Source organism: Oreochromis aureus, linkage group 19, assembly GCF_013358895.1.
Source record: "Oreochromis aureus strain Israel breed Guangdong linkage group 19, ZZ_aureus, whole genome shotgun sequence".
Lineage (NCBI taxonomy): Eukaryota > Metazoa > Chordata > Actinopteri > Cichliformes > Cichlidae > Oreochromis > Oreochromis aureus.
The window spans coordinates 2018586-2045640 of record NC_052960.1 but is presented as its reverse complement, the minus strand read 5'-3'; the positions used below and the strand labels follow the sequence as shown (position 1 = coordinate 2045640).

The 27055-nt window shown below is 42.9% G+C and overlaps 2 protein-coding genes and 1 long non-coding RNA gene across 5 annotated transcripts in view; 2 read left to right on the top strand and 1 right to left on the bottom strand.

Annotated features, from left to right (window-relative positions):
- Positions 1–8753: 8753 nt before the first annotated feature.
- On the top strand, positions 8754–10916 carry LOC120434979. Of its 2 annotated transcripts, none has more exons than XR_005609452.1 (5): positions 8754–9251; positions 9951–10060; positions 10251–10310; positions 10406–10496; positions 10663–10916. It is a non-coding gene; the product is annotated as an uncharacterized LOC120434979 (long non-coding RNA). The 2 variants fall into 2 exon arrangements; XR_005609451.1 differs by having other exon boundaries at positions 8755–9256; positions 10663–10914.
- A 10100-nt stretch (positions 10917–21016) lies between these two features.
- On the bottom strand, positions 21017–25835 carry qrsl1 (glutaminyl-tRNA amidotransferase subunit QRSL1). The gene is made up of 11 exons (XM_031727350.2): positions 25688–25835; positions 24197–24356; positions 24023–24121; positions 23843–23939; positions 22973–23134; positions 22717–22892; positions 22442–22554; positions 22029–22221; positions 21836–21953; positions 21528–21733; positions 21017–21292 (listed from the first exon to the last, which is right to left on the bottom strand). Exons 1-11 carry the CDS (start codon positions 25709–25711, stop codon positions 21096–21098), a joined length of 1545 nt encoding a protein of 514 aa, XP_031583210.1. The 5' UTR covers positions 25712–25835; the 3' UTR covers positions 21017–21095.
- A 51-nt stretch (positions 25836–25886) lies between these two features.
- rtn4ip1 (reticulon 4 interacting protein 1) overlaps positions 25887–27055 on the top strand; it is a 15426-nt gene continuing 14257 nt past the window's right edge. The window contains exon 1 of one of the 2 annotated variants that reach the window (XM_039603450.1): positions 25887–26366. In XM_039603450.1, the coding sequence (XP_039459384.1) occupies positions 26093–26366 (274 nt within the window). In that variant the 5' untranslated portion in view covers positions 25887–26092. The remainder of the gene's footprint in view (positions 26367–27055) is intronic. The other variant, XM_031727366.2, reaches the window with a different exon arrangement.

Below are 27055 nucleotides of genomic sequence, written 5' to 3'. Positions count from 1 at the left end.
CTGGAACGGCCATCTCAGTCCCAGACATGAATATTATTGAAAATCTGTGGTGTGAGTTAAAGAGAGCTGTCCATGCTCGGAGGCCATCAAACCTGAATGAACTAGAGATGTTTTGTAAAGAGGAATGGTCCAAAATACCTTCAACCACAATCCAGACTCTCATTGGAAGCTACAGGAAGCGTTTAGAAGCTGTCATTTCTGCTAAAGGTGGATCTACTGAATATTGATTTCATCTCTTTTTTTTTTTTTGTGGTGCCCAAATTTATGCACCTGCCTGATTTTGTTTAAACAACTATTGCACACTTTCTGTAAATCCAATAAACTTCATTTCACTTCTCAAATATCACTGTGTGTGTCTCCTGTATGATCTATTTAACTGATATTTTTTATTGTAACAACCAACGATTTATACAGGAAAATGACTTTTAACAAGGTTGCCCAAACCTTTGCATCCCACTGTATGGTGATGACTCTGAAGAAGAAACGGGATTAGCTGGCAAAATTAGCAATCTTGTGGTTTGCAGGATGCCTGACTCAGCTCAGTTGACGTTATAAAGGATTCTATCAACGCTGTACAGTATATGATGTAGAGATTTCACCAAGAATAAGAACAAAAGAGAAGCAGCACCTCAGCCATGATGAGTAATTTGTTGTCTGTACGATCATAAAGTTCCCTTTTTAAACATGCTGCACTGATGCAACATGTTCAGCCTGTCACTACATCCTGTAAAAACTGGAACCTGAGACTGTTGAGACATTTTAAACAAAAACTCTAAAGTACACTGAACATATTGTTTTGGACTGAGCTTGATGCTACTCAGGCATGAGGAAACATTTGTTTGTACTGCTCCTTTAAATACTTATTATTATTGATTGAAATGTAACATGTATTTAAAATGATACTACTAAATTATTTAACCAGTTTAGAAAAACATGGCAAGTTTAATTTATTTATTATGGTTAATTGTTTTACAAAAAAGGTTGTAATGTACAAACATGCATGTCAAAGGCTCTGTGCAGATACACACTTGAGAGTTGAAAATAAAATGTACTTCCTGTACTTGTTTAAAATGGTTCTTTGAAGCTTTTGTGTTTCTGTACATTCAGATGTTTGTGGCCAAAGTTACTTAATTTTCGGTTGTGAAATTTTGACGAAGTTCACTAATACATGACAGCTCAGTCTGCTGGAAATGACACAATATGTTCAATGTTGTAGATTAGCAATCGGCTTTACATGTTTGTGCAAAATAAATCTGAGTGGATAAAAAATAAATGTAGTGTGAAACCTACAGGACACTTTGTCATATTGTGCAAGAGTTGAGAGTTTGGCTTTAAGTTGGTGTAAATGTGATTTTTAAAGGAATTTCTCAGTTAAATTTCTGCATCTGGAGTTCCACAAGGCTCTATCTTGGGTCCTTTTCTGTTGTCTTTGCACATCTTCTCATAGCATGTGCATCTGTTTGGAATGATCTCAGACATTTGTCACCTGTGACTAAATCTACAGTAAGCTGAAGACACGCCGTCATTAAGGTCTCAGCGGTTCATAGTTGGGTTATTTTATGCAGTTTAGGGACCTCCTGTGTGTGTGTGTGTGTGTGTGTGTGTGTGTGTGTGTGCGCGTTATTGACACAATATTTAGAATAAAACTCGCTTTTTCTGCTGTGAGTCCTTCAGAATAGAAGCGGAGAAACTGGTGTCACAACAGGGTTTATTTACAGTATTTTTGTCTCTAATCTTTTTAATTGGTTTTTATTTCCTCGTCTCTGATTTTGTAGCTTATAAAATGCCACATCTCTCTGGCGCCCTCTAATGGGCAGACAAACTCTAACACTGTATTTCCTCATTTAAACGCAAAGATGCGTTTTTTCTTTCATGACAAAGGTTATTTATGTAACCGTTATTTTAACTGGATAATACTACAATGACTAGTAGTACTACTACCAGTAATTATTAGTAATAACAACTAGAAATCAAAGTGTTTAAAATGCGTCCGAGCGGCTCACACACTTCAGAAGCCAGTACTCATTCTGACATGTTTGGAAACTGGACTGTTAACTTCCTGGTTTTCAACCGTGGTGGTGATGATGATGATGATGCTGCCAACCATCTTGACCTTTTCTCGCCAACTTGACCTCCAAACCACTGGGTCTGAGCGGTCCCTGTGATATACGGAGACACCTCAGCACCCTCCAGCTTTAAACGCACACAGTCCCGCCGGGTCATGGGAGAATCTGAAGCTGCAATAACAGCGACTGACCACGAGAGGTCGTCATTTATCTATCGTGAGTAAAATCGAAGCCTTAGATGACAAATTAAAGGAAAAATTCAAAACCTATATCCCTGCTTATTACAGGGTAATACAAAACAAATTAAAGAAGCTTTTTCCGATCAGCGCATCAAGTCAGTTAAACTTGTGGGATACAGATCTGGGCTGTCAAGTAGCAGAGGAGGATGCTAATCAGTTTAAGCTGCTTTGGCGCTAATGAAATTAACAACAAGTGCACTAGAGGGGCAAAGGTGAGACCTCCAAATCGGGAATGATTTTACACACGGAGGCCACTGACATTGCCCCCCCCGAAGGTTTGCTGTGTCTCCCTGCACAGACTCAGGATCTGCTCCTTTGTGGAAGGAAGAACCAGATGAGCACGCCAGAGCTACAAGATAACCTCCAGCAGGATGCTAGTGTGAATATGCCGGACCAGACGATCAGAAACAGATTTTCACGAGGGTGGCCTGAGGGCCCGACATCCTCTATGGGGCTCTGTCCTCGCTGCATTGGGGTGTGGAGCCTGACTGGCGTTTTCCAATTGGCACACGCAGCGCGGGCACCCTGTGCTTTACATAGATGAGTGCAGGTTTACTCTGAGCACATGTGACAGATGTGAAAGAGTCCGGAGAAGCCGTGGAGAACGTTATAGTGACAGTAACATGCACGACTGGTTTGGTGGTGGATGACCTCTGTACAGACCTACAGCCAACGGCACCCTGACTACCATCAGGTATAAGATAAGATAAGATAACCTTTATTAGTCCCACACGTGGGAAATTTGTTTTGTCACAGCAGGAAGTGGACAGTGCAAAAGTTATGAAGCAAAAATTAGAATAAAATAAAATAAGAATAAATACAGTACACAACTGTACAGAATAGAATAAAATAAAATACTATATACAGTAGAATAAAATAGAATAAAATATACAATAAGATAAAAATAGAATACAAATGCTATATACAACTGAGTAAAAATACAACGATGCCAGAAAAGATTATTGCACATTAGTGTTATTGCACATGTGTGGATGTGTGTGTTAGATCAGTCAAAGTCTTTATTGTGGAGTCTGACAGCAGTGGGGAGGAAAGACCTGCGAAATCTCTCCGTCCCACACCGTGGGTGCCGCAGTCTCCCACTGACGGAGCTGCTCAGTGCTGTCACAGTCTCATGCATGGGGTGGGAGATGTTGTCCATCAGGGATGACAGCTTAGCCGCCATTCTCCTGTCACTCACCACCTCCACTGGGTCCAGAGGGCATCCTAGAACAGAGCTGGCCCTTCGGATCAGCCTGTTCAGTCTCTTCCTGTCCCCAGCAGAGATGCTGCCTCCCCAGCAGACCACACCATAAAAGATGGCTGAGGCCACCACAGAGTCATAGAATGAAACCCTTGGACCTGCTGTGCAGTGGGTCTGACAGCGAGAAGCTCCCCCAAGATGTCATCTGTTGTCTCATTAGGAGCGTAGTCAGGTACACATACAAACACAAACTGATTACTATTGTCAGTTACTGCAATGAAATTTCAATTTTAGTAGCTTACTCTCCTTTATTCACTCTGATTTTCAGGTGTCTGTAGGTATGTGGTTACCTGGAGGGATGTACCACTGTGAGAGGGGTGCTGCGGAATAGTCCAAGTGATCGCTGCTTTAATTTCCCGGTCAACTACACATAAATTGCACGTCAACACGATTTTTTAAAGCTGGTGAACTAGACCAGAAATCATTGATAACAAAAGAACAATAAATCTACTTTCTCCGGTACTTTATACCCGCTCAGTTGCAATGCAATTTAACGCTCAACTACAAATCAATGGCTTTTTGATGGTGACCGGCGCAGAATGATGGTCAGCTATAAATAGAGGTTTTGACATTGTTGTTGTCACCTGGTCGACTACAAATAGATCAAATATCAATGACAATAAACAACGGTAAATCAACATTATTACAACGTCCCTATAGTAAGACCGTCGGTTTACCACAGTATTTCAATGTTGTTACAACATTGGCATTTCAACCCCGATCACAACGACGGATCGGATGAAAAATCAACATCAATTCAATGTCGTCTTGCTATCCAGCATGATTTATACCCCACTGAGATCTGAACTTTCAAAGCTACTTTTTTTTTACCAGTATATAATAGAGCAGGATACAGATGATGATGCTCACAATGCAGAATAACCTGTTTGGTTATTTTCTATAGACAATTCAATTCAATAAAACTTTATTGACCCCGAAGGAAATTGGGTGACTATATATACAATGTGGACTAACCAAGAACTCCCACTCTGTGGACCTTTTCCACTGGGGGTGCTCTCGAGCTCATTGATCAATAATGGGGTAAGATAATGAAGCTGTAGAACAAAAATCCAGATTTGGGTTAAAAGTTTTATTCTGGAAGTCTTTTGTAATTTGGGGGGGATGTGTGGGCTTGAGAACAAAGACTGCTTCCATTCATAGATGTCTTCCAGATTTCTGTTGGAGGAAAAAAGGTTTTCTGTGAGTGTCTGGTACATTGCTTCACCATGATCTGCATCACGATTGGCATCCCCCATTTTGATTTGAGACGTGAAACCATGCATGCTGACGTTTTGGAAGTTCTGGTGGTCCCATTAGATGGGGGGGGGGATAAAAAAGGCTTTAAACAAGGAATGATGTAGGGTGGCCTTTTAACATGGCACAAGGAAAAATGATGATTATTTAAAAATAATAAACACATGCAATAAACATGTGATTATAATGGGCAAAAAAAACTAACAAAATAACTGAGAACCACTGCAGTAATTGCACTTCTTTGTCTTGAGTTATTCGGTGGATTCAGTGTGAAAGACGATCCCAGGGTGCTTACTCAGTAAAACTTATAAATTTAATTAAACTCAAACTAGAGTGTATTGCTTCGTCTGCTCCGCGAGCAGCTGCATCTCCGACAGCTCCTGAATGCAGCATGATGGAGGCAGTTTTCTGGGCCGGTTGGGTGGGGGGTAGTGATGGGCAGATGAAGCTTCATGAAGCACTGAAGCTTTTCATCCAATTGGTTCACCCCAGCACAAAGCGTCTTGAAGCTTCAGTTGCTCTAGTAGGACATCTACTGGACGTAAAAATATTAGTTGGCATGAATTTGAAGAGTGTGGCATTTTGCACACAGCCTGTAAATGTCAACAACAAAAGGAGTGTGTAAAACATGTATATTGTAGTGATGGCAGTATGCTGTGTATATTTATACTGGCAGTATGGAAAATGATTATTCGGAAATGCTTAAAATGGAAATGATCATTTACTGTGAGGTGAGGTGTGGTTGGGGTATGGACAGCTACACACTGAGGCTTTGAGCCTCAGTCCTGCCTGTTCACATTTTAATCTGTAAAAACTAAATTTTCACTGCTTTATGACCTTTTTAGTGGGGAGAACACAGCTAGGATTTAATGATTTAACAAATCTTTTAAATCCTTTGTCCTCCACAATGCTAAATGGCTGGGAGTCCTCAATCACCATGCTAACCAGGTCTTCATCTATTTGAGATTGTTCTCCTGAGGAAAGACAATAAAAACAAAGCACAAATATAAATATCACACACGTAACAGTTGTATAATATTGTTATATGATTTAGTAACATTACGGCATGCTATAGTATCATGGCATTTGATGGCTCACCTGGTCTTGCTCCACAGTCGGTGTTCCCCTTATTCTCATGCAAAGCTCTGTAGTGCCTGAGCATGGATGAGGTGTTGCTGTTATATCCCAGCTCCCTGGCACATAGCAAACACTTCACCTTGTACAAAAGTAAAGACAGCTTAACATAAATTGTATTGCACCATCAGTATTATGAAAATACATCTTCTGTAGAAATTTACATACCTTGTTGGGAGGAATAAGATCAAAATGTTCCCACACAGGGGAGGACATCCTCCTCTTCTTAGCTGACTCCATTCTCTCCTGACTTTCTCTCCTCACTCTCATAAACCTCCAAACTCTCTCCAAACTATCACTAACCGCAACTCTCCATCAAACACCCACATTTTGAATGAAGTCTGAGGGGTTTATATCGCTGTCATAGCTCGCGGCAAAGTTCGAACCACTTCCTGAACCAGTCACGTGGTACAGCCGGGCAGCAAGGCTTCGGACGTCATCATTTTGAGCTCCTCCCATAAATGAAGCAAGCCTCGTTACGCGCATCGCGGAAACGCCCCCTCCATTACTCGACACAAGCTTTGAAGCCTCTATACAGAACGTTACATCACTAGTGGGGGGCTATAAAAGGTGCGACCGCGAGCCTCCGGTTTCAATCGCCTTTCCTCCACCGCGCACAGCAGAGAGTTTTCCATCACATCAGCATGAAGAAGCTAAGCCTCGCTTTCGTCGCAGTCCTGCTGCTGGCTCTCCATCTCACCTCCCAGGTAAGTTCAGCCCGTGTTTAAAACATCTTTTTGCACATTTTCTCACACAGATGAGGCGCAATCTGCCGTGCTTATTAACGCAGCTTGTTTGCGCATAATTAAATGCAGCAGCTTCTGCCGCCTTCAGCTCAGAATTTAGTTCAGTGTTTGGCAGAAATGTTGACAAAAGAATCTCTGACAGACTTTAAAACCTGAAGTGGGGGCAAAAAATTCTGGAGGGAAGTGTGTGTGAATAATTCACCTTCCACATTTACTTCCCTGGAAGGAATCTTCAGATGCGGTTAGAAGAAACTTCTATAACTTCATGGGGGGGGGGGGCTTTTATTTTGGGCCATCGTCGGAGGACGTTTCGTTTGGTTAACGCTTCAAAATGACTGAAGGCGGTGATGATGAGAGTGACTCCTGTGTGCTGGTGCAGTCTCTCTTCGTGAACTTCATGTGGTCATCTCGTGTGTTGCAGGTGGCCGAGGCGGATGGTAAAAGCGGAGGCGCAGCCGCCACCGTCAAGCCATCCACCACGACTACAGCCAAACCGACGGGGAGCGCCAGCGGGAGTCCCGCCGCCTTGACGTTGCTGGTCGCTCCGCTGCTTCTGTCCACGGTTCTCCTGCACGGCTGGTCCGGATGATCTGATTCGTGCTGGACACTCGGAAGCGGGCAGGGGACACAACGTTAGTGTTTAATAAAAAGCGGAAAATGAATTGATTTAAAGGTTTTTGGGAGATCAATAATTAATCATCTGAAGGGGTAAAAGAGCGCACGCGGCCCGGGGCGCGCCCTGCTCCTCTGCGCATCCTGCTCTTCATCAACTCTGAAACCCAGCCAATCACAACACGGTCTCCTGCTGCTGTCCTCCGGCCGGTAACGGAACATGCTCGTTGATAAGTGATCAATATTGAACCTTGTGGGGAAAAAAAAAAAAAGTGTATTCATGGGTCTGAAAACGACTGTATGAATTCTGTACGGTCAGATGATGCAAACCTGATGTTTGACACATGAATCCTGTGAAATTAATAAACTTTAAATTGTAAACATTACAGTGCAGTGTCCTTTGTTTCGTTTAATGTAATGTCCTGGATATGATGACGTATACGAGAAAAAATATGCAGAAGCATCAAACATCAAGCTAAGCCGGGAGCGGCGGGGTGTAACAGTCTCTAAGTCTGGTTTCAGGTGAAGATGTGTAATGCTGTTTTTACAGGTTAAACATGAGCATAAATCGGATCGAGTTGTGCATGCACGTTATCAGTTTGTAACGGAAGTTGCCATAAATGCAAAAAATAAATAAATAAAAATGAATGGGACTTTTTTAAGTGGGGGAAAAACACTTATTTAAACCCTCTGTGCTGTAATGTTTCTGGATTTCTTTGCGCTCTTTCTACAGGCGCCGTCACGCATGCTTGCATTTCTTTCTTTCTTTTTATTGGCTGGTCGGAGTGCCTGCACTGTAACAAAAGTCAGTAAAATATACAGCAAAACACCGTCAAATTCCAACGGTAATGGAGCGTAAAACCAAAAACTTCCTTTTACTGTATTAAATAGATTGAATAACCGTTAATTGTGAGACTGGATAAAACTTTGTTTTTTACTGTAATAAAATGTTGAAATTATAAATATTGTCTGTGAAAACAAATAAATATGCATACATTTTACAATTAAATATTGTAATGTTGAAAATGTCTGAAAAACGTAGATTTTACGGTATTATTTGAGTAAAACTACATCTTTTGGGGTTGTGCACATTGGAATTCACAGTATAAAGCTGTAGATTTTTAAGCAAACAAAAACATTCATTTTTACAGAAGCAAGATGTTAAAAAATAGGGTCCACTGTAATAATACAACCAGTAAATACCATTAAAAAAAAAAAAAAGCAAATATCAGCAGTGAAAGACAAATTGATAGTATTTTTTTTTTATTTTAAAATTCAGATACTGATATACAGATTAAAAGTTAGGCCTGCAGTATATCATTGTTAACCTTCTGATAAAAAAAAAAAATCAACAGCAAAAGAAGATGTTAAAATAAAGTTTATGGTTGTGAATAAAATTGATTTCAATAATATTTTTAATTATTATTTTAAAACAACTTTATGTTGTTGTGTTTCACGCCATATTATCAGACCACCTTAAGTGGGTCCGCCTTAAATTTTGAGTTTGTGTGATCGCTGTTGATTGGTAGCTAAACTGCTGGTAAACTGTGTACAGACGTTTTACGTTCGAATTGCAGAGAAAAAAAAATTCTGGTAGCAACATTGTGCAGTATGAGCGAACCATTTCACCAAAAAAAGGGGAAGCAAGGCAAGACGTGGCTGCAGCGGTCTGCAGACGTGACTTCTGATCAAATTCGAATCTCCTCCTAAAGAAACAAAGAGCGACATTACATTGCGGGATGACGTCACCTGAAAATGACCAATAGCGCGGCGCGCTGCTGAGCTGTGTGCCAACCGCTCTTTTTTTCATGCAGGAGACTCAAGTTGGCTTCGCTAACGGACACAGTTTTGAACTCGTATATTAGCGCCATTTATTGCTGCTTGGACCACAGCATCTTCGGAATTTGTAGACATCCTGGCAGCTTACAATTAGTTCGAGGTGAGGTGAGTACATGCAACTTCAAGTTATCTCTGTTATAAAAATCCACCAGCCCAGCGTTTATAGATAATTTTAGCAGTTCGTTTTTATGAGTGAGGTTGTGAATTTAGTTAGCATTTGTGAGTTGAGTTAGCATTAGTGTCACGAGGGAAGCATTGCTCTGGATTAGTTTCTGTGTTTGGCGTGCTTAATTCGCTAGGGAGGAATTACCAAAGTACATGGAGTTATGTTAACCTGTAATTTCCTTGGTAAGGTAGTTCAGTCATCAAGGGGCTACGTGATTTTTTTGGTCAAAACCCATCATGTCTCAAGCTAGTACTCTACCAGGATGCCTTTGAAGTCGTTAACCCTTTAGGCTCTGCAAGGACAAAACACAAGGTATTATTTGTATATGCATCAGTGGCAAACTTGCCACTTCATGTACGCTCAGACACAGATCACATGTCTCTTGTCTTACTGTGCAGGGAGAAAGATTTTAAAGAGTTTGGTCATGCTAATGTGTTCTCTGAATTACTGGCAGACTTGAAAGAATTGGAGGACAGTGGGATTGTTGCATCAGATGAAACTAGAGTCAAAGGAACTTTGTTTTGCATTGCTGGTGATAATCTGGGTTCTCACTGTATTGGTGGCTTCACTGAAAACTTTAGTTCTTCAAAGTACTTCTGCAGGTACTGCCTGATAACGAAATCTGAATTTCAGGGTGCTGACCCAAATCTGTGTGGACCAGAACGTACCAAAGAGAACTACAACTCTGCTGTTGATCGCCTCCAGATTGACAATACACCAGACGTCGAAGGAGTGAAGTTCAGGTCAGTGTTCAATTCACTGAAATACTTCAACGTTTGTATGCCAGGCTTGCCACCATGTCTAGGTCATGATATCTTTGAGGGAGTAAACAGATTCAAGAAGATATTTTACACATTTCTTTGTTGTCTGTCTCTAAATCTTATTTTGTCTTTATTATGATTAAAAGGTTTGTTTTGTTCCTGCCCTTTTCAGACACTGAATTTGAGCAGAAACCATAAGGATACTCAAAGGACCTGTGACTCTCAGGAAATGGTGAGATTTCAGGTCATAATCTTTTTTTTTTTTTTTTCCATTAAATTCATTTTCCTTTTTCCCTTTACAATATTGCTGTTTTGTTTTGTAAACAGCATCAAATGAGAGGGACAGATGAAACAGTTTCAAGACAATGGCAGGAAAAACATGCTGAAGATTGAAACAAACCTTGGCTGGAAATATTTGGTATGTGTTTTACCGTAAATCAAATTGTTGAAAAACATTCAGCTACACTGCAACACAGGGAAACTTGATTTGCACTTATTTTGTTACTTTAATTTCTTGTCTCATTATTTTTGTCAGTTATTATTGTTTATGGTGTATGCCCTTCTTGTTTTCTTTCTGAATGCAGAAGGTATCTAGCCAGTCCACAATGAAAGCTTCGTTGCACCCCATGAGTCTTCTGGCAGAAATGATGGCGCCTGTATTCTTTGGTTTCCCTAAACATCACACCCTGCCTGTTTATACGAGGCTCTTCAATTAAGTCTGCACCCAAAGATTCAATAAGAGGTAAGCAGTGGTATTATTCAAGTTTTGCTAAAGAAAGATGGACAGGAGACACTAATCTTAATCAGCCGAGCTCAGGTTCATGTCCAGGTGAGCAGTTTCATATGCTATAAAATGTAGATTGAATGATAGGTCTCATCACCATGCATTCAGCCATTAACTTCAAGTTCTATGATAAATCAATAGAAAACTTAAATACGTTTTCCAACAAATTATGATTGTGATTAGGGCTGCGTTGTCTATGTATCACTTTTACATAAGTAGATTTAAAGGATAACTATTGCCAAAACAAACCTGGGCTGTTTTTTTTTTTTTTTTACTGTATCGATTTTGATGCGCTCAAATTTATGCCCCGCCCCTAGTATTCCCATTCACTGGCTATTGACCACAAAACAAAATCACGGTCAATCTCAAAAACGGCTTGTTTGTCGTAATTATGCTTTTAGATATATGTTTGTCTCGTTTACAGTAAAAAAAAAGCCCAGGTTGCATTTTGACAATAGCTATCCTTTAAGAACTGTATATTTTACACTTAAGAAATCATTTATCATTAGATCTGTTTTTGGCAGCACGTTTTGTTCATTTCTGTGCATTTTGCTCAAGCACTGATCAAACTTTGTCCATTTTTTGCTGCAGAGGGATCCTGCCAGTCCAAAGTGAACTCCTGATGGACATTGAAGTACTCCTGCAGAGCTTGTATCTTCGACACCATGCGCATTAGAAACTCCACTGAGTCCTTTCCTTCACCAAGGCAGGACCCAGTGACTCATTACTGTTGATAGGTCAGGGCCAGGTAATATTTTGTTTCATGTTTATTCATTCCTCTATGGATTACCAGCCATATATATGGACACATGCTGTATTCTCAAGATCTATGCTGTTTTGTAGGAATAGAGAAAATGATATGTTTAGTCTGTTTTCAAATAGTATGTCAAATTTTCTCATTGTTTATCAGTAATATTCACTACCATGGCTATATATGAGCATCTTTAGGTTTTTCTATATTTAGCGGTTGCAAATGTAAAATGTACGGTAAACCATTTATGTTCCTCATATTGTACTGTATTTTTAGCGGTAAAATACCGCAGCTGTGGTAGCCAGGAATTTACCGTAAAATGTATCTGGTCAAAATAAAATGCTGTAATTTGTTATACAATTTCACTGTGTTTTTTACTGTCAAAGGTTTTAATAAGGTTTAACATATTTCTGTTATTTTTACAGTTATTTACAATAATAGGGTCTATCCTATTACTGTTAAATTAACAACAAATTACTGTAAATATTATTATATCATAACCTTTTTTTTTACTGCAAATATCCGTAAAAGCTATGGAAAGTTGCATTTTTACATTAAATTGCTGTATAATTGACAAATATATTTGTTTTTTCTATCATGATTTTGGTAAAATAATACGTTGTCTACCTTAAAATTTAGGGTTACAAAACCAGTATACCGTATTGTCTTTTACAGATTCCACATTTTTTTCACGGTATATTCCTGGCTACCACAGCTGCCGGTATTTTACCGTAAATTTGACAGTTTTTTTTTTTACAGTGTGAACGGAACCCGTGGGCCATGATTGTGCTGCTGGAGCACGTTTACTGACTGTATCTGACAATCTGGCTGCTGTGAGAGCTCGGTGCCAACAGACCGTCCCAGCAGACCGAGCTCCAGCTTCACTGACGCTCTTCAGCCGGAGTCTCCTCTGTGCTCCCTTCCATACGGTCCATTGATGCAGCCGGATCACTAGATGCTGTTAGATGATGACTTCCCTTTACCTCCCTTTGTCTAAACAAGGCGTTTCTAGCTCAAAAAAAGCCAGTCTCCAAAAAGTAGTGACGTCACTGCGATGCGTGTGCGCTGTGAGGTGAAGAAAATCTCCACCAGTGAAAATAAGATGAAAGCTGAGGAGCAGAAACCACATCACCCCTCTGACTCCAACATGTTGTGAACACAAAGGGCTGTGAGGTCAAGACAAACAGAAGTAATTGACCGAGACTGAGTGAAGAACTGATGCCCTTCCGCCTCCACCTGCCGCGTTCACCCCTGTGTGAGGATGGGCGGCTGAATGGGCTTTGAAGGCCTTGGTTGCTTCATGCTTCGTGTACTCAGAACCAATTGTATCCGTTAGATCTAATTCCACATTCATGTCTGCCCGTGGGTCTAAAACACGAGCTCAGACTGTGCTGCTCATCAATAACAGCTCTGACCAGTGACCAAACTTCCAATAAATAACATATGCACAGACACAGCGACCTTTTTGAATGCGGGCTGCACTGGAAATGGAAACAAATCCTCAGTTTAGCCTATGCAGTGCTGATACTGTACACATGCTCTTCACACTTGGCTGCGGTGAACAAAGTGCCGAACGACACAAACACAAACAGGCTGAGTGAAAAGATGACATCCGTGCATGCTAAGTGATGAAGACGTGAGTGTGTGTGTGTGTGTGTGTGTGCGCGTGCCTGTGAGGATGACGTAACCTTCAGTGAAATAATACTGCGCGTATGCTTGAGACTTGTGCTGGTTTCCTCTTACCCTGACTTACATCCTGCTCTTGACCTGATGGCGGTGCATTAAAAGTATCTGTAATTCTGTCAGTGTCTGGTTGGTCAATCCTGTTTTTCTTAGTTTGTTGTTTGTTGTTTTTTTTCTCTTGGATCTCAGAGGTTAACTTTATGTCTCCACAATCGATTGAAATCTTGCTATAAAACCAGGTTTGGTCTCTATAGAAATATCCCCCTCCATAACAGCTGTATAGGTGGAGAATGACTCATAACTCACCTTTTTAAATTATATTGAAGCTTAAAGTTTGCATTATTAGGGGCGTGGCCTCTTTGACTGATGGCGGACGGTGACACAGGCTGCTGTAGCTGCTAGCTATCTGCTAGGCTTGTTGTTGTTGCCAAAATGCTAAAGTTGGAGGTTTAAAAAGCAAACCCAGAAACCAGTGGCGGTCCTAGCCTGTTGGGCGCCCTGGGCGAACACTCCTCTGCCCCCCCACACACACACACACACACACACACACACACACACACATGAAGAGAGAGAGAGAGTATGCATAGTATGCAAATGGCTACTAAACATCATAATTCGTCATACAATGAGAACAGGACAAATCAACAATTGACACTGACTAATTAATATTATATTATTGTATATATTGTTTGGAGTTTAGTCTGTTACTGTTACTATTTTTACCATTTCTTCTTGGAGCAACTGTAACCCACATAATTTCCTTAGGGATTAATAAAGTATTCTGATTCTTAATGTTTTAGGATACATGACCTGCCATTATCCAATGACACATCTGCTTACCTGTATCTTTTGCTCGCTTCTCCTTGTAGGAGCCATAATTAAATGTATTGAATTTTAATGATCATTGGGTTTTGATTTGTTTGGTTGCTATGGTGATGTGTAACGGGAGTCACGTGGGGTGCTAGCGGTGACATTAAGAGGGCGTTGTCAGGCTGTCTTTAACTGGTTTGATTTTTTTTTTACAGAGAGGAGGGCTGGCAGCCGTAGTTTTTGTTGAGCACAACGAGTTTCCCCTTGTTGCATTAGAGCCTGTGATGTTTCAAGAGTTTGAATCGTGAGCCGATCACATTGCTTTGTAAACTTTTCAAGCACCTTAATAAACAAGCAAGCAATTCCACCTCTCGCATTATTGCGTAAAGTTGACAGCGCGTCAGGCAAATAGGCAGGCTCAGTCCCCGGCCTCTAGCGACTGTGGAAGTCGCTACACTCCTCTTCTTTTCTTTTTTTTTTTTAAACTTTAAAAACGTTGTGTGTGTGAGACTTTAAATCAACAAAATATAAAATATACATTTTAAATTGTTATTGATCCCTTTACCCCTAGTCCTAAAGTGTATATTTATTTTCTTACTCTTCTTATATTTGTTGTTTGTTTACTTGCACTGCTGTAACTGGAGCCTCGTCGTCTCGGCTCTCTATATACTGGACTGTATGTAGCAGAGATGCCAATAAAGTTTACTTTGACTTCAGCAGCGCGCAGGCGCACCGAGGGCTCTCGTGCTCACTTTTCGCGTATAGAATTTCGAAAAAACATCGGTGCAAATTATAAGTCTGTATCATAATGTCTGGTGTTTTCGTGTTGTTGGTTTGTTTTTATTTTGTTTTATTTTGCGAGTTGGTTATTAGACGCCACTCCAGCCAGCCAGAGAATCCCCCGCCGCCCCGCCCTCTCCTCCCTTTGCCGCAAGCAGCAGGTGCACCTCACAAACGGAGGGCGCCCTTACTCCCAGCAAATTGGCGATAGAAAACCGATCGGTGCCTATGACATTCCCAGTATGCGCTGGCATGATGTCAGGGCAACATGAGTACGAGCAATTTTATTTTATTTTTTTTGCCGATGCCCGTGATGCCGCCCCGGGCCAACCGCCCGTGTCGTCCGTATCTAAAACCGCTACTGCCAGAAACCAGTGGGTGATGACATATTCCCATCTTTTATATACAGTCTTTGGGTTTCTTCTTCTGTGGAGCTGCCCTCCGCTCGTTGTACCTGAGGAGAGTTAAATGCAGAGAGCAGAGCTCTGGTCTTGCATGTTCCAACCTGGTTTCATTCACGTTTTCAGTTGTCTTCAGCATATTTTAACCCCATTTGCTCAGTGCAACAGTGCAAAGCAACAGCACAAAGGAAACTAGGCTCGGTGAAATGTTTATCACCTTAAAGGATCGTATTGACTGTTACGTGCGGTTTTAAGTTCATGCCTCATTAGTTGAGAGCGTGCAGATTCCTTCAAACTGAGGAACAGAAACAGCACCTCCGTCACACTTCAGCAGAGGCAGAACGATGATTTTAATAGTTTTATGATGTGTAGAAACATCATTAAAAACATACTGCACTTTTGGAAACAACTGGGCATGCAGCACCATGACAAGGAGGCTGATTTGAGCCCGTCACCACATCCTGTAGAAAAATAGAAGATAAGGTTCAAAGACAAAGTCAACAGAAACCAGCATGTATGATTTTAACTGATTTCACCGCTCTTCACTCGAGATGAAACATTTGTTGTTTGTAGTACTCCTGTTGTACTGGCTGATCTAAAGGGACTTACCACAGTGATGTCAGATTCCCAGAAGTTTAAGCATTAATGCATGCAAATGCATCCTCTGACACATCCTCATTTCACTTCCTCTCTTTCACACAATCATAAAACCTTAATGTGTACTTAATGTGTGCATCACACATTTGCTTTAAGGACTCCTTCAGGTAAATAACAGAACTCAGGACTCAACCCAGTATGGACACACCAGCTGAGTCACAGCGAGTTGAGATGCATTAACACTGGTTAAACCATAGACTGTATGTAAAAGATGGAGCTAGTTACCCTGGTGTATAAACTCTGCATTTTGAAGCACTGATAGTTTGGCTCATGCTGTGTTGGATGTTTTTGGACACTTGAGTCCTCAGCTAGCTTGGATACCCGGCTGCATCCATAGACTGCAGGGCGTCATCACACAGACACAGATACCAGCTGAAACACGAGCTTCAAGACAAGTTTATCATCTTTTTTTTTTTTTTTTTTAAATCCACCAGCATGAGGTGAACAGCAGGAGTTAGGGGCCGTTATGTTTCAGAACATCTTTGCAGAGGAAGAGGAAACCTGCAGAAAGCAGCAGCAGTTTCAAACGGTAAAGGAAATGCGCAGCATTATTTTGAGACTGGCTGCTTCATCCTCGCAGGCCCACGCACTCTGTTTACATCTTCACTGCTTACTCTGCATAAAAGTCAGCTTTTCCTCTCACTCACCCCGTTCCTGTTGTAGTTTGTCACATTTTTGCCACAGTGTGAATAACACCTTTACAGTATATTAACACTGCAGTGGCTGAAGTGAGGATTGTTTTTGTTTTTTTCCATTGCCAGTCGTACTTTTGTAAACACACTGAAAATCTGCATTAAATAAAGGATGTTGATAATGCAGAAAATGTCTGTGCTGCCCGTTGGGATTTCTTGCAGTCTCTGAGACTCGTGAAGATGGCACATGTTGGGATATTTCAGTCTGGACTAACAGAGGAAAACATTTCAGGTTCTGCTGTGAAGTCTTTCAGCAGATGATGAGATCTTAATGGGAAGTGTTCTCAGTGATACGGCCTTTGCATGAGAACAACATCAGCTTCACAGTTTCACTTCCCCCTCAGAGCTTTCGGGTGAAGGGAGCGCCCTGCTGGGAAACTGGAGCGATGGTAGAGTGAGATCGATCTCCAGCACTTCAGAGCTGATGTTTTTGACCCACAGGGAGACATGAATGTAGAATCAGATCTAATGGACAAATCACAGGCAAGAAGAACCTTTGACAGACTGTATGTCAAAGATGGGTGTAGCCATTGTGCCATCACCACTGGTTAGATGAGATAAACACAGCCTGGGCCAAACCAGCATCGAGGTAGGTGGACCGACTGAAGTCTGAAGTGGTTCCTACTGAGGAAGACTGATTTAGTCTCTCTGACTCTAACAGTGACCAAAGGAGGCAACTATACGAATCAGAAAATAAAAAGACGAGACTTCATGATCCAGCCTGGTCACAGACATGTTAGCATGTTAGCAATAAAACTAAAGCACACAGGAGATGTTTGGATTCAGAAATAGGCTCTCAGCTGAAGAACGAGCAGCTCGTGACAGCAGAGGCTGAGCTGTGAAGAGTGCAGCAGACTGTTGTTTACATCCTGACATGTGACAGACTCCAGGAAAACACGTTTGTGTGGCGTGAAAAAAAGCTTTCAAAGCCTTTTACACATCAGCTTTCAGTCTGACAGCTGCAGACCAGCGCCCGCTTCCTATTATCAAGCATAATAGGAACCACTTCTCTGCTCTTCGCTTGCACGTCCTTCTCATGTGGGCGACTTTGTAATGAAGACCGGGATCAGATGAGGAGCGATGGAAAGAGTCGGGCAGGTGGGAGGGGTCAAATAAATCCTCACATGTGCAGGGGGACAATGTGAGAGGAGACCAGACACCAGCTCGCAGCTCACACAAAGAATCATGGCACATTTTTACCTTCATACTATCTGTAGTGGCAATTCCTTTTGTTTGACAAACCAAACATCTCACAGTTAAAAGTCCACAAGCCACTGCTGCACTGAGATAATATTTTGTACGCAGGTAAAAGAAGTCCACTGTCCAAACTTAAAAGTTGCGTTTTTATGGTTTATTCATCCAGTTCGGCAATAACAAAATCCATTTTTTGTTACTTCCTGCTGCTTCTCCTGCTCTGGTAAAAAAAAAAACCAAAAGAAAAAACCATAGGCCCACCCAGTGCATGCTGGTCCTATACCAGTCTCTGTATTTATAGAAAAAATGGCCCTACAGCTCTTACTGACTGACTTAACAAGGTAAACAACCAAACAAACAAAACATTGAAACAAATATTAACCTACAAATAAAACTTGAAAATAAACCCCAAAATAATAAAAATAAAGAACACATAGCTCCAACACGATCAACAGACCCTGCCACTATTTTCCTCCATGTTCCTGCTCACAGAGGGAGCCACAGCAGGAAGATGATCAGGCTGAACAGGTTCAGGCTTTAGACTGTGACACTTGATTGAGCTTAAATGTGTTTTGGACTCCTGAAAGTTCATGTGGATATTTGTACTCGTGTTTATGAAATCACGAGGGCTCAAAATGCTGCAAAAATTACAAAAATCTCTGGATTTGCTCAGCTTGTATTTCAGTTGGGAATCCGTTTTAACCTCCTTACAACAAATATGAAACTTCACAGATCTGATTTCTAATGACATCAAAAGATGATTCTTCGAACGGTCTCAAAGAACCGACGAGTCGGGTTTTGTGTAAAAATGAAAGCATAAGCTGAAGTTTTCCTAACTTACATGATCAGATAAGACAAAATGAGACAATTCAGGTAAAAATAAATATTAATCTGAAGTAAGGAAAACGGGGACGCATTGTCTCCATGTTCTCAAGAACATGTGACCGTCTGAAATGTTGTTGATGTTTCATAACTGCAACTTTAAGTGTTGCTTTGAGTTTTCATGTATCACAGACCTTGTTTGATGAACAGTTTGACATTTTAATGATCTTATAATTAAATTACCTTTCAAATACTTGCTCCCTGATCTCACAGATCCTCGAACTGCAATAAGCACATTGAGTTTTCATGTAATGACGTGTTATATAAATAAAACTGGCTTTGCTATTATAATCAGCGTACACTGAGAGCAGTCAGAGAGTTTGTGAGCAGAGGCCAAAACCTCAAACAGAACTCGTGATCCTTTTCTTAATTGTCTTATTGTGGCCTGCTGAGGTAAACGTGGCACCTTTAAACCAGCACAGACTGAATGTGTTGCTGCTTCTGTCAGCTGATAGAGAAGCTTCATGAAACCTTATCTCCCCACAAAAAACTTCACATGCACACACATTTGCATACAACTGCGATAAAGGCAACAATGAAGATAGACGTGACCATACTGAATAGAGACTTTTATAATCAGTGTTTCTGTTGCAGTGTCATGAGATAAACATGTAAACTGCTTCTTCCTATTCTCAGAAACAATAAAAGTAACATAACTCATCACACATCTATCGAAGGTAGAAAACAACCTGACCTGGATGTAATAGAAGTGCACTGATGTAGAATTACAGTGTCTGGATTCATTATGTCTAACAATCAACAAAGAACTCCAGGAAAACGGGTCAGGATCAGGTGAAGAAGACGGTGGCTGTTTACATCCTGCATTTGGGCCAGCTTCCAGCACTAAGTGGCTGACGGGACAGATTTCACGCTGGGTTAATTCCAGCATTTGAATGCAAACTCTAAGTATTTCTGAGACAGTCATTTGTGCTGCACAATGAGTCTGAAGATTGATCATTGATCAGTACATGCATGCATACTGGGCTGATAATTAAATGTTTGTTTCTTAATTTCCTTCTTCCTGTTTGTACTGACGTAGTTGGCTCCTGTCCCTCTAAGACCAGCCTCTGTTTGATGCCACAGTTACACCAGAGACAACAGCAGTCTGAGATCTGTGGCATCACTGCGATAGACTTACAGCCTGCAGGTACTTCTCTCACTGCTACACTGAACTATTATGAATTATTATTATCAGGATGTCCCAAAAACTCCATAAAAATGCTGCAGCAAGAGTCCTGACAGGGACTAGAAAGAGAGAGCAGATTTCTCCTGTTTTGGCTTCCCTTCATTGGCTTCCTGTTAAATCCAGAATTGAATTCAAAATCCTGCTCTTCACATACAAGGTCTTAAATAATCAGGCCCCATCTTATCTTAATGACCTTGTAGTACCATATCACCGTATTAGAGCACTTCGCTCTCACACTGCAGGCCTACTTGTTGTTCCTAGAGTATTTAAAAGTAGAATGGGAGGCAGAGCCTTCAGTTTTCAGGCCCCTCTTCTGTGGAACCAACTTCCAGTTTGGATTCAGGAGACAGACACTATCTCTACTTTCAAGATTAGGCTTCAAACTTTCCTTTTTGCTAAAGCATATAGTTAGGGCTGGACCAGGTGACCCTGAATCCTCCCTTAGTTATGCTGCAGGAGGATTCCCATGATGCATTGAGCTTTTCCTTGTCATTCTGTGTTTATGTGTTAGCTATGATTAATCTCTGGCTTTTGTCACGTCCCTCTGCCTTCAGACTAAAGGGTCGTGGGAGAAGGCTGCGCACAGATGACACAGATGTTCTACAACCTCGCTGTTAAACAGGAAACCAGAAGAAACCAGTTATTGACCAGTGGGTTGAGTCCTATTTAGCAGAGATGCATCACAAATGAGGTGGGGGGTATATTTTAATCTGCCTGTTTATAAATTAGATGGAAATGATATGAAAACCTTCACTGAGTGACTGCAGAAGGTCCAAACTGGACAACATCTGTGTGGAGACGATCGCTGCGTGATCATGGTGCTGCTCGCTCAGCCTCTGAGTAACCATTTAGTCACCAAAGCTACTTGCAACACGTTGGGCAACCGTTGTTTCTTAGTAGTTAGATGTTGCTTCTCTATTTTTACTCTCGTGTGGCTGCTACCCAACTTTCCTCTGATTGGCTATAGAAGATATAAAGACCAGGTGGGTGGGGCTTGAGATACCAGACATGGCCATATTAGGCAGCCACTCATACAGATACGAGATCCAAGCAGTTTAAACTGAGTGTCCCTATGGATCCCAGGAATGCCCTGAAAGGAAGAGGATTAAAAAAAGACCTTAGAAAAAATGCATGTGTTTATTAGCACGACAAATAAAGTCAGCTGTGACAGACAGTAATGCAGAAGCTTCAAGCTCCTCAGGCAGCTCCCGTCTGCTCCCGCCTCATCATTCCCGAGTCCTCAAAGTCACTGATGGAGGGGAAACCAACCCTCTGCTCGATCCACTGGGCCACGCTGAGCAGCGTCTGGTCTTGGAGAGCGGGGGCTATGAGCTGTAGGCCAATGGGAAGGCCCCGTCTCGACAAAGCCGTCGGCACAGAGACTGCAGGGAGACCTGGTGTGCAGAGAGAGAGAGTTGAGAGAAGCTGGATGCTTCCCAGAGTGAACAGAGAGCGCTGCTTCGGCTCATAAACAGCAGTTTCATTTCACTTCGTGTGGAGGAGGGAAACGAGAAGCAGCTTCTTAAGCTCCTCAGTCACAGGTGTGGCTGTGCATGGTGTGGTTATCCCTAACATATTTAAATGCTTGGATCCTCCCACACTTCCTCTGCATGCAGCTTCAGTGCCTACCTGCCATGTTGGCGGGCTGCGTGAAGACGTCTTCCTGTGCGCTGCGCGTTCGGTTATCTTCCTGAGTGAAGTCGCGGTAACGAGCCGCATCAGTCAGCGTGGTAGGCGTCAGCAGCACATCGACACCAGAGCTGAACACGTGCTGGAAGTCGTTTGCGATGAGCCGGCGAACTTTCTGAGCCTTCACAAAGTAGTGCTGGTAGTTCCTGAGGGAAAATAAAACGAGGCAATTATTCTTTAGAAAAAGATGGAGATGGAGAGGATCGCAGGATCCCGCCATGGTTCAGAAACACGACGCTCAGTCTCACCGTTTTAGCAGGAAGTAGTTCCCAGACAGAATCCTCCCTCTGACGACGTCGTTGAAGCCCTTGTGTCTGGTCGAGGCGTACATGACCTCTGTCGAGCTGTCCATCTGGCTGCGGTGGCCTGCTGGCACAGTCAGACTTCATGACATCCACTATAAGAAGTACCAAACCCACACACCACAGCACGATTCTTTACCGTATTCCAGGCCATCAAACCGGGCCATGTTGGACGCCACCTCGGCGTGGCACAGGACGTGGTAGCACACGATGGAGTACTGCGTATGGGGGAGGGACACTTGCTCCACCCGCGCTCCGGCTTCCTCAAACAAGTCGGCCACGCGGCTCCACTGGGCCAGAGTCTCCTCGGAGAGGCCCGGGGCGTGATACTCCTGACGTGCAGCACAGGACAGGAGAGACGGGCGGATTTAGGAGCTGAACACGTTTTTCATACTCGACTTTCATCTGCCTGCCTTTGCAATCAATGCAATCAATGCAATCATCTCAGCAGCTTCCATGTTAAGGTTCATCTCAGTGTCTGAACCGACCCAAATATTCACTCATGCAAATTGACATGTTGGTGTGTAATGCTGAGGTAGTTTGTAGTGTCACCTTAGGGATGCCCACACAGATGTTCTTAACATCAAAGTCTTCAGGAAGCTCTGTTAGTGAAGAAGGGGCGGGAACTGTTGTTGAATCTCTGACGTCGAGGCCTTGGAGGACACCTGCACGACATGACAACATAATCGCAGGTGAGGCGTGCTGGTTGGCCGATGCGCTGCGATACAGCTGCAGTTTCCTTTAGAGTGGCAGACATTCTTATTCAGACATTTTAATCATAGAGGCTGCTGCTTGTTGATGTCCAAGGACACCTGGGGGATTCTCACCTAAGACGATGGCCGCATCGTTCACGCTGCGTGTCATTATGCCCGGGACGTCCATGGAGTTAACGAGGGGGATGAGACCGTGTCTGGACAGCAGACCGTAAGTGGGCTTCAAGGCCACGACACCACACAACGACCCGGGGTTTCGTGTGGATCCGCCCGTGTCTGAACCCAAAGCTCTGCCGAGAAGAGCATCACATGTCAACACGGAGATCCTGACAGTCTTACTGAAGACGAGAGCCTGAACGCGTCTCCTCACAGGTAGCTGGTGAGCGAGGCCACAGCTGCGGCGCTTCCACCTGAACTGCCTCCAGTGACGACCCAGTCCGAGTCCGGGTCTGCCCTCGTCCGCTCTCCGTAGGGGGCGGCGTAACCCCAGGGGTTCTTTACCGCGCCGAAAGCACCATCAGTGCTGCCCGCACTGCGAGGAAAACAAACGGATCCATATGAGAAAAACTGCAGCCCACCTGCAGAATTCACAGAAATCTTTTTTTAACCTTTGTTTGTTCAGTGAATTTGTCTTTTTAACCACATTTTCATTCCTCCTCACACAAGAATGCTGTGTGCGTGAGTGAGTGAGCGCTACACAAAGATGGAGTTTGCAAGTATAACTTAGATGGAACCGGGATGAACATTTTGAATCATGTCCATTTTTCACAATCTGATGATGTAAACAGCTCAACAATACAGACCGACAGGACAGAAGGATCCACATTAAACTCCAAAATGACTAGAAAATGAGCCAAGAGGCATCACATGTAGATACAAAGGTCACCTTTCATCTGCTCTAACTTGTTCGCAGCAGCCACTTATCTCACATGCTGATACGAGCCTTCAAAGTTTACCCAGAATGCACTTTGTCACGTTTCCTCCAGATCAAAGATCCAGTTTAACCTGGTTTCTCTTGCTCTACTTCAGAAAGATTAAACTGCTGCAGTTTGTTCACACTGTGGTCGATCCATCACACAGACGCTCAGTTCATTACTCTGATTCTGTGCTTAGACTGCAACACTTGACGTAGGTGTGAACGGATTGGGTTGCAGATTTTGACAAGACTTAAATGTTCAGTCCTGAAAACATCATGTGGACATCTCTTCTACAATCAAAAATGCTGCAAAAACTCAGTTACCCCATTGCAAACTCATCCATGTTGGTCTTTCCCATTAAAACTGCCCCCTGGTCGAGGAGTTTCTGGACCACTGTGCCGTTATAAGGAGGAGTGTAGTCTGCAGGAAAAGCAGGATATATAAGTACTGGGCTGAAATGGAGTGAAAAACACATTTTTTTTATTACCCCACTTCACACAGACCTTTAAGCATCCTGGAGGCACATGTGGTCCTGATATTCTCTGTGCAGAAATTATCCTTGACAGCAAATGGGATTCCATCCAGAGGACCTTTGGGCACACCTGAAGGCAGAAGAGATCAAGCAGTGACACCCGAGTCGCACAGACGAAATCAAACCCGGTCTGAGACGTCCTCACCTCGCTGCAGTCTGCGTTCTGCCTGCTGAGCCTGCTCCAGAGCACGCTCCTCTGTCACCGTGATGTAAGCGTTCAGGTGCTGCGTTTTCCTGATGCGATTCAGGCATTTTCTGCAGAGCTCTGTTGGGGAGATTCGTCCCTCCCGCAGAGCTAAAGACACCTGAAGAACGACGATGAAACAGCAGAGCTGGAATCAAACTTGTGCATTTCATTAATGCAATTACAGTATCACAAAGAAACTACATCGAAGCCTTTTTAACCATGACAGTGAATCAGCAAGAAGAATCAACACAGGGCTACATAATGTGCAAGAAAACAAAACAAAGACGGTGCAACAGCAGACAGAACAGGACGATACAGGCACAACACAGTGCAGGCACAGCAGGCTGCTCTTCTGTGGGGGATAGATGGGACTGGGAGATTCCAGTGTTTCCTATATACTGCAGTCGATATATAGGAGAAGTATGCATAGCAGTGAGAATGTATGCTAATGATGCTGCCTAAGGGAAGCATATAAAATGTAAACAGAATTGGTCCCAGCACTGAACCCTGTGGAACTCCAGACTCTCCATTTACATGAACAAATTAGAGGCTATTACAGTGTTTCTTCTTCTTCTGCTTTTTCACTCACCATGCGTTTTTACACCTCACTGAATTTAACCATTAGTTATTAATAATCTCTGGCTCTCTTCCACAGCGCGTCTTTGCCCTCTCACCCCAACCGGTCGCAGTGGATGCATCTGCCAGAGGTTCCTTCCTGTTAAAATGGAGTTTTTCCTTCCCACTGTTGACAGAGCACTTCCTCACAGGTGTCATATGACTGTTGTGTTTTCTCTGTTTCTTCTGTATTACTGTATGGTCTTGACCTTACAGTATAAAGCAGCTTGAGGCAGGCAACTGTTGTGATTTTCTGCTGTATAAATAAAATTGAATTTAAAATGTCCTTCACAACATCCATGATCATCCTGAAGTGCCTGCAGCTCCATCTTCATCCTTTGTCCAAGATATCCTCTCTCCCTCCTCTACAAATGTCCAAACCTCTCCCCTCTAACTCTGAGTCCCTCTGATGGACTCATTTCTAATCCTCTCTATCCTGCTCGCTCCTAGTGAACATCTAAACATCTTCAGCTGTTTTTTTTGTCAGTGTCATCGTCTCCAAACCATACACCATAGCATGCCTTCACTGCACAAATGACCTCTGACCCCCAGATCCACAGAGTTCTGTGTATCTCCATCAACGCTGATGCTCACCCACCATCTCTCTGTAGTTCCTACAGCTTTCTCATGAAATAAAGACGTCATTAAAAAGCGGCACAAATGGGCTTCCTTCGTTATAAACATGTAGCGTATCTCAATGTGAAACCGCCGCTGCTCTCAGCCGTGCCTTCATGCTACCTGTACGCGTTTTAGTGGCTGATAACGCGTCACTGCGTGCTGTCTGATGAAGATGATGAAGACTTCGTGTGCAGCACAGACACCGCAGTCACTGACCTGCTTTATCGTCCGGCTCAGCATGCCGCCTCTTCTCTCGGAGCACCTTTAACTTTACAAACAACCTTCCCGCAGCGAGCAGCCTCTGCGAGCCGCCATGTTTGTTTCCTCTAACACGCGTGCCTGTGATTCGACAGCGGTTGAGTAACCCAAGCTCTGATTGGCGGAGACACCGGAGGCGGAAGCGGGTGTTGGGGAAGAGAGGAAGGACGTTTCCACATGATGATTTTAAGCATTTCCACCTCGTTTAGATGAATGTGAGACTTCCACGTGTGTTTACATGAGAGAGAGAGAGCAGGTAGCGGCGGATTTCAACCAGCTTCAACCTCTAATCTGCACACGTTGAATGCGCCTGCGCGCCCAGTTCATTTCTATTCACACAGTTGTATTTGTGTGGCGCTAAAGATGACTTCTCTGAGACGTTTGGTGCACAGCAGGGTGCTGCTCCACCTGAGCGAGTCTCCGGGTGTGCACAGCTCCCTGCCCAGGTGCGGCAGGCTGCTCAGCACCTCCAGCAGGTGCAGGACTGTCATGCCCGCCTGGGTCATTGATAAATACGGAAGTAATGAGGTTTTACGGTTCACCAAGAACGCCAGCTTTCCCATCATCAACTATCCCAATGAGGTGATTGTCAAGGTGTTTGCAGCAGGACTCAACCCCATCGACGTCGCCATGAGAGGTGAGCGCGATCCAAGGCTGGCAAACGAGAACAGCAGCCGCACAGCGGTTGTTTTCTGCTCTGTGGTCGAAATGAGTCAGACTGAGAGTGGCCCCTCCTCCACAAACCGCAGCATATCACTGCGGGGTCGGTTATTGTGGGGTGCACATAAAGTGGAAAGTCTGTTTCACAGTTTTAATTTTTGCACGCAGCTGCAAGACAACACACTGTGATAAATCCGTAGTTGTTATCAGGGTGAGCCGGAGGCCCCGGAGCCAGCTCCAGGGGCCCCCAGGGCAGCTCTTATAGGCACTGTTAAGATCACATAAGATATCATTTACTTATCTGAAAATCACTGCAGCCAAAACAATAAACACAGCCTATAACAGCTGAAAAAAAGAAGCAAAAGCTCGGTAAGATGAAAAGATAAAACGGCTCAATAAAGCGAAAGTGCACAAAAGAAAGAAGAAGAATGGATAAATTAAAACTTTTAAGAGTGGAATAATTTAAAAAAAGAATAAAATGTGCATGAACTCATTTTGATGATATAAAAACCATGATTATCACAGAGCTGTTAGTTTAGATCATTTCAGCTGAAAGTCTTTCTGAAACATGTCACTGGGACGTGTGTGGTGCACCTCAACCGCCTGTTTTTGCACAGCATGATTCTTTTAACCTACTCTGAGCACCAGCATTATTAGAGATATATT

Coding starts and splice junctions, on each gene's coding strand:
- qrsl1 (XM_031727350.2), bottom strand. CDS start 25,711: ATGCTGAGCCGGACGATAAAGCAG. Junction 22,555..22,716: donor CGATGCGGCCATCGTCTTAG/GTGAGAATCCCC, acceptor CATGTCGTGCAG/GTGTCCTCCAAGGCCTCGAC. Junction 21,954..22,028: donor GTTTGATGGCCTGGAATACG/GTAAAGAATCGT, acceptor CTGTGCCAGCAG/GCCACCGCAGCCAGATGGAC.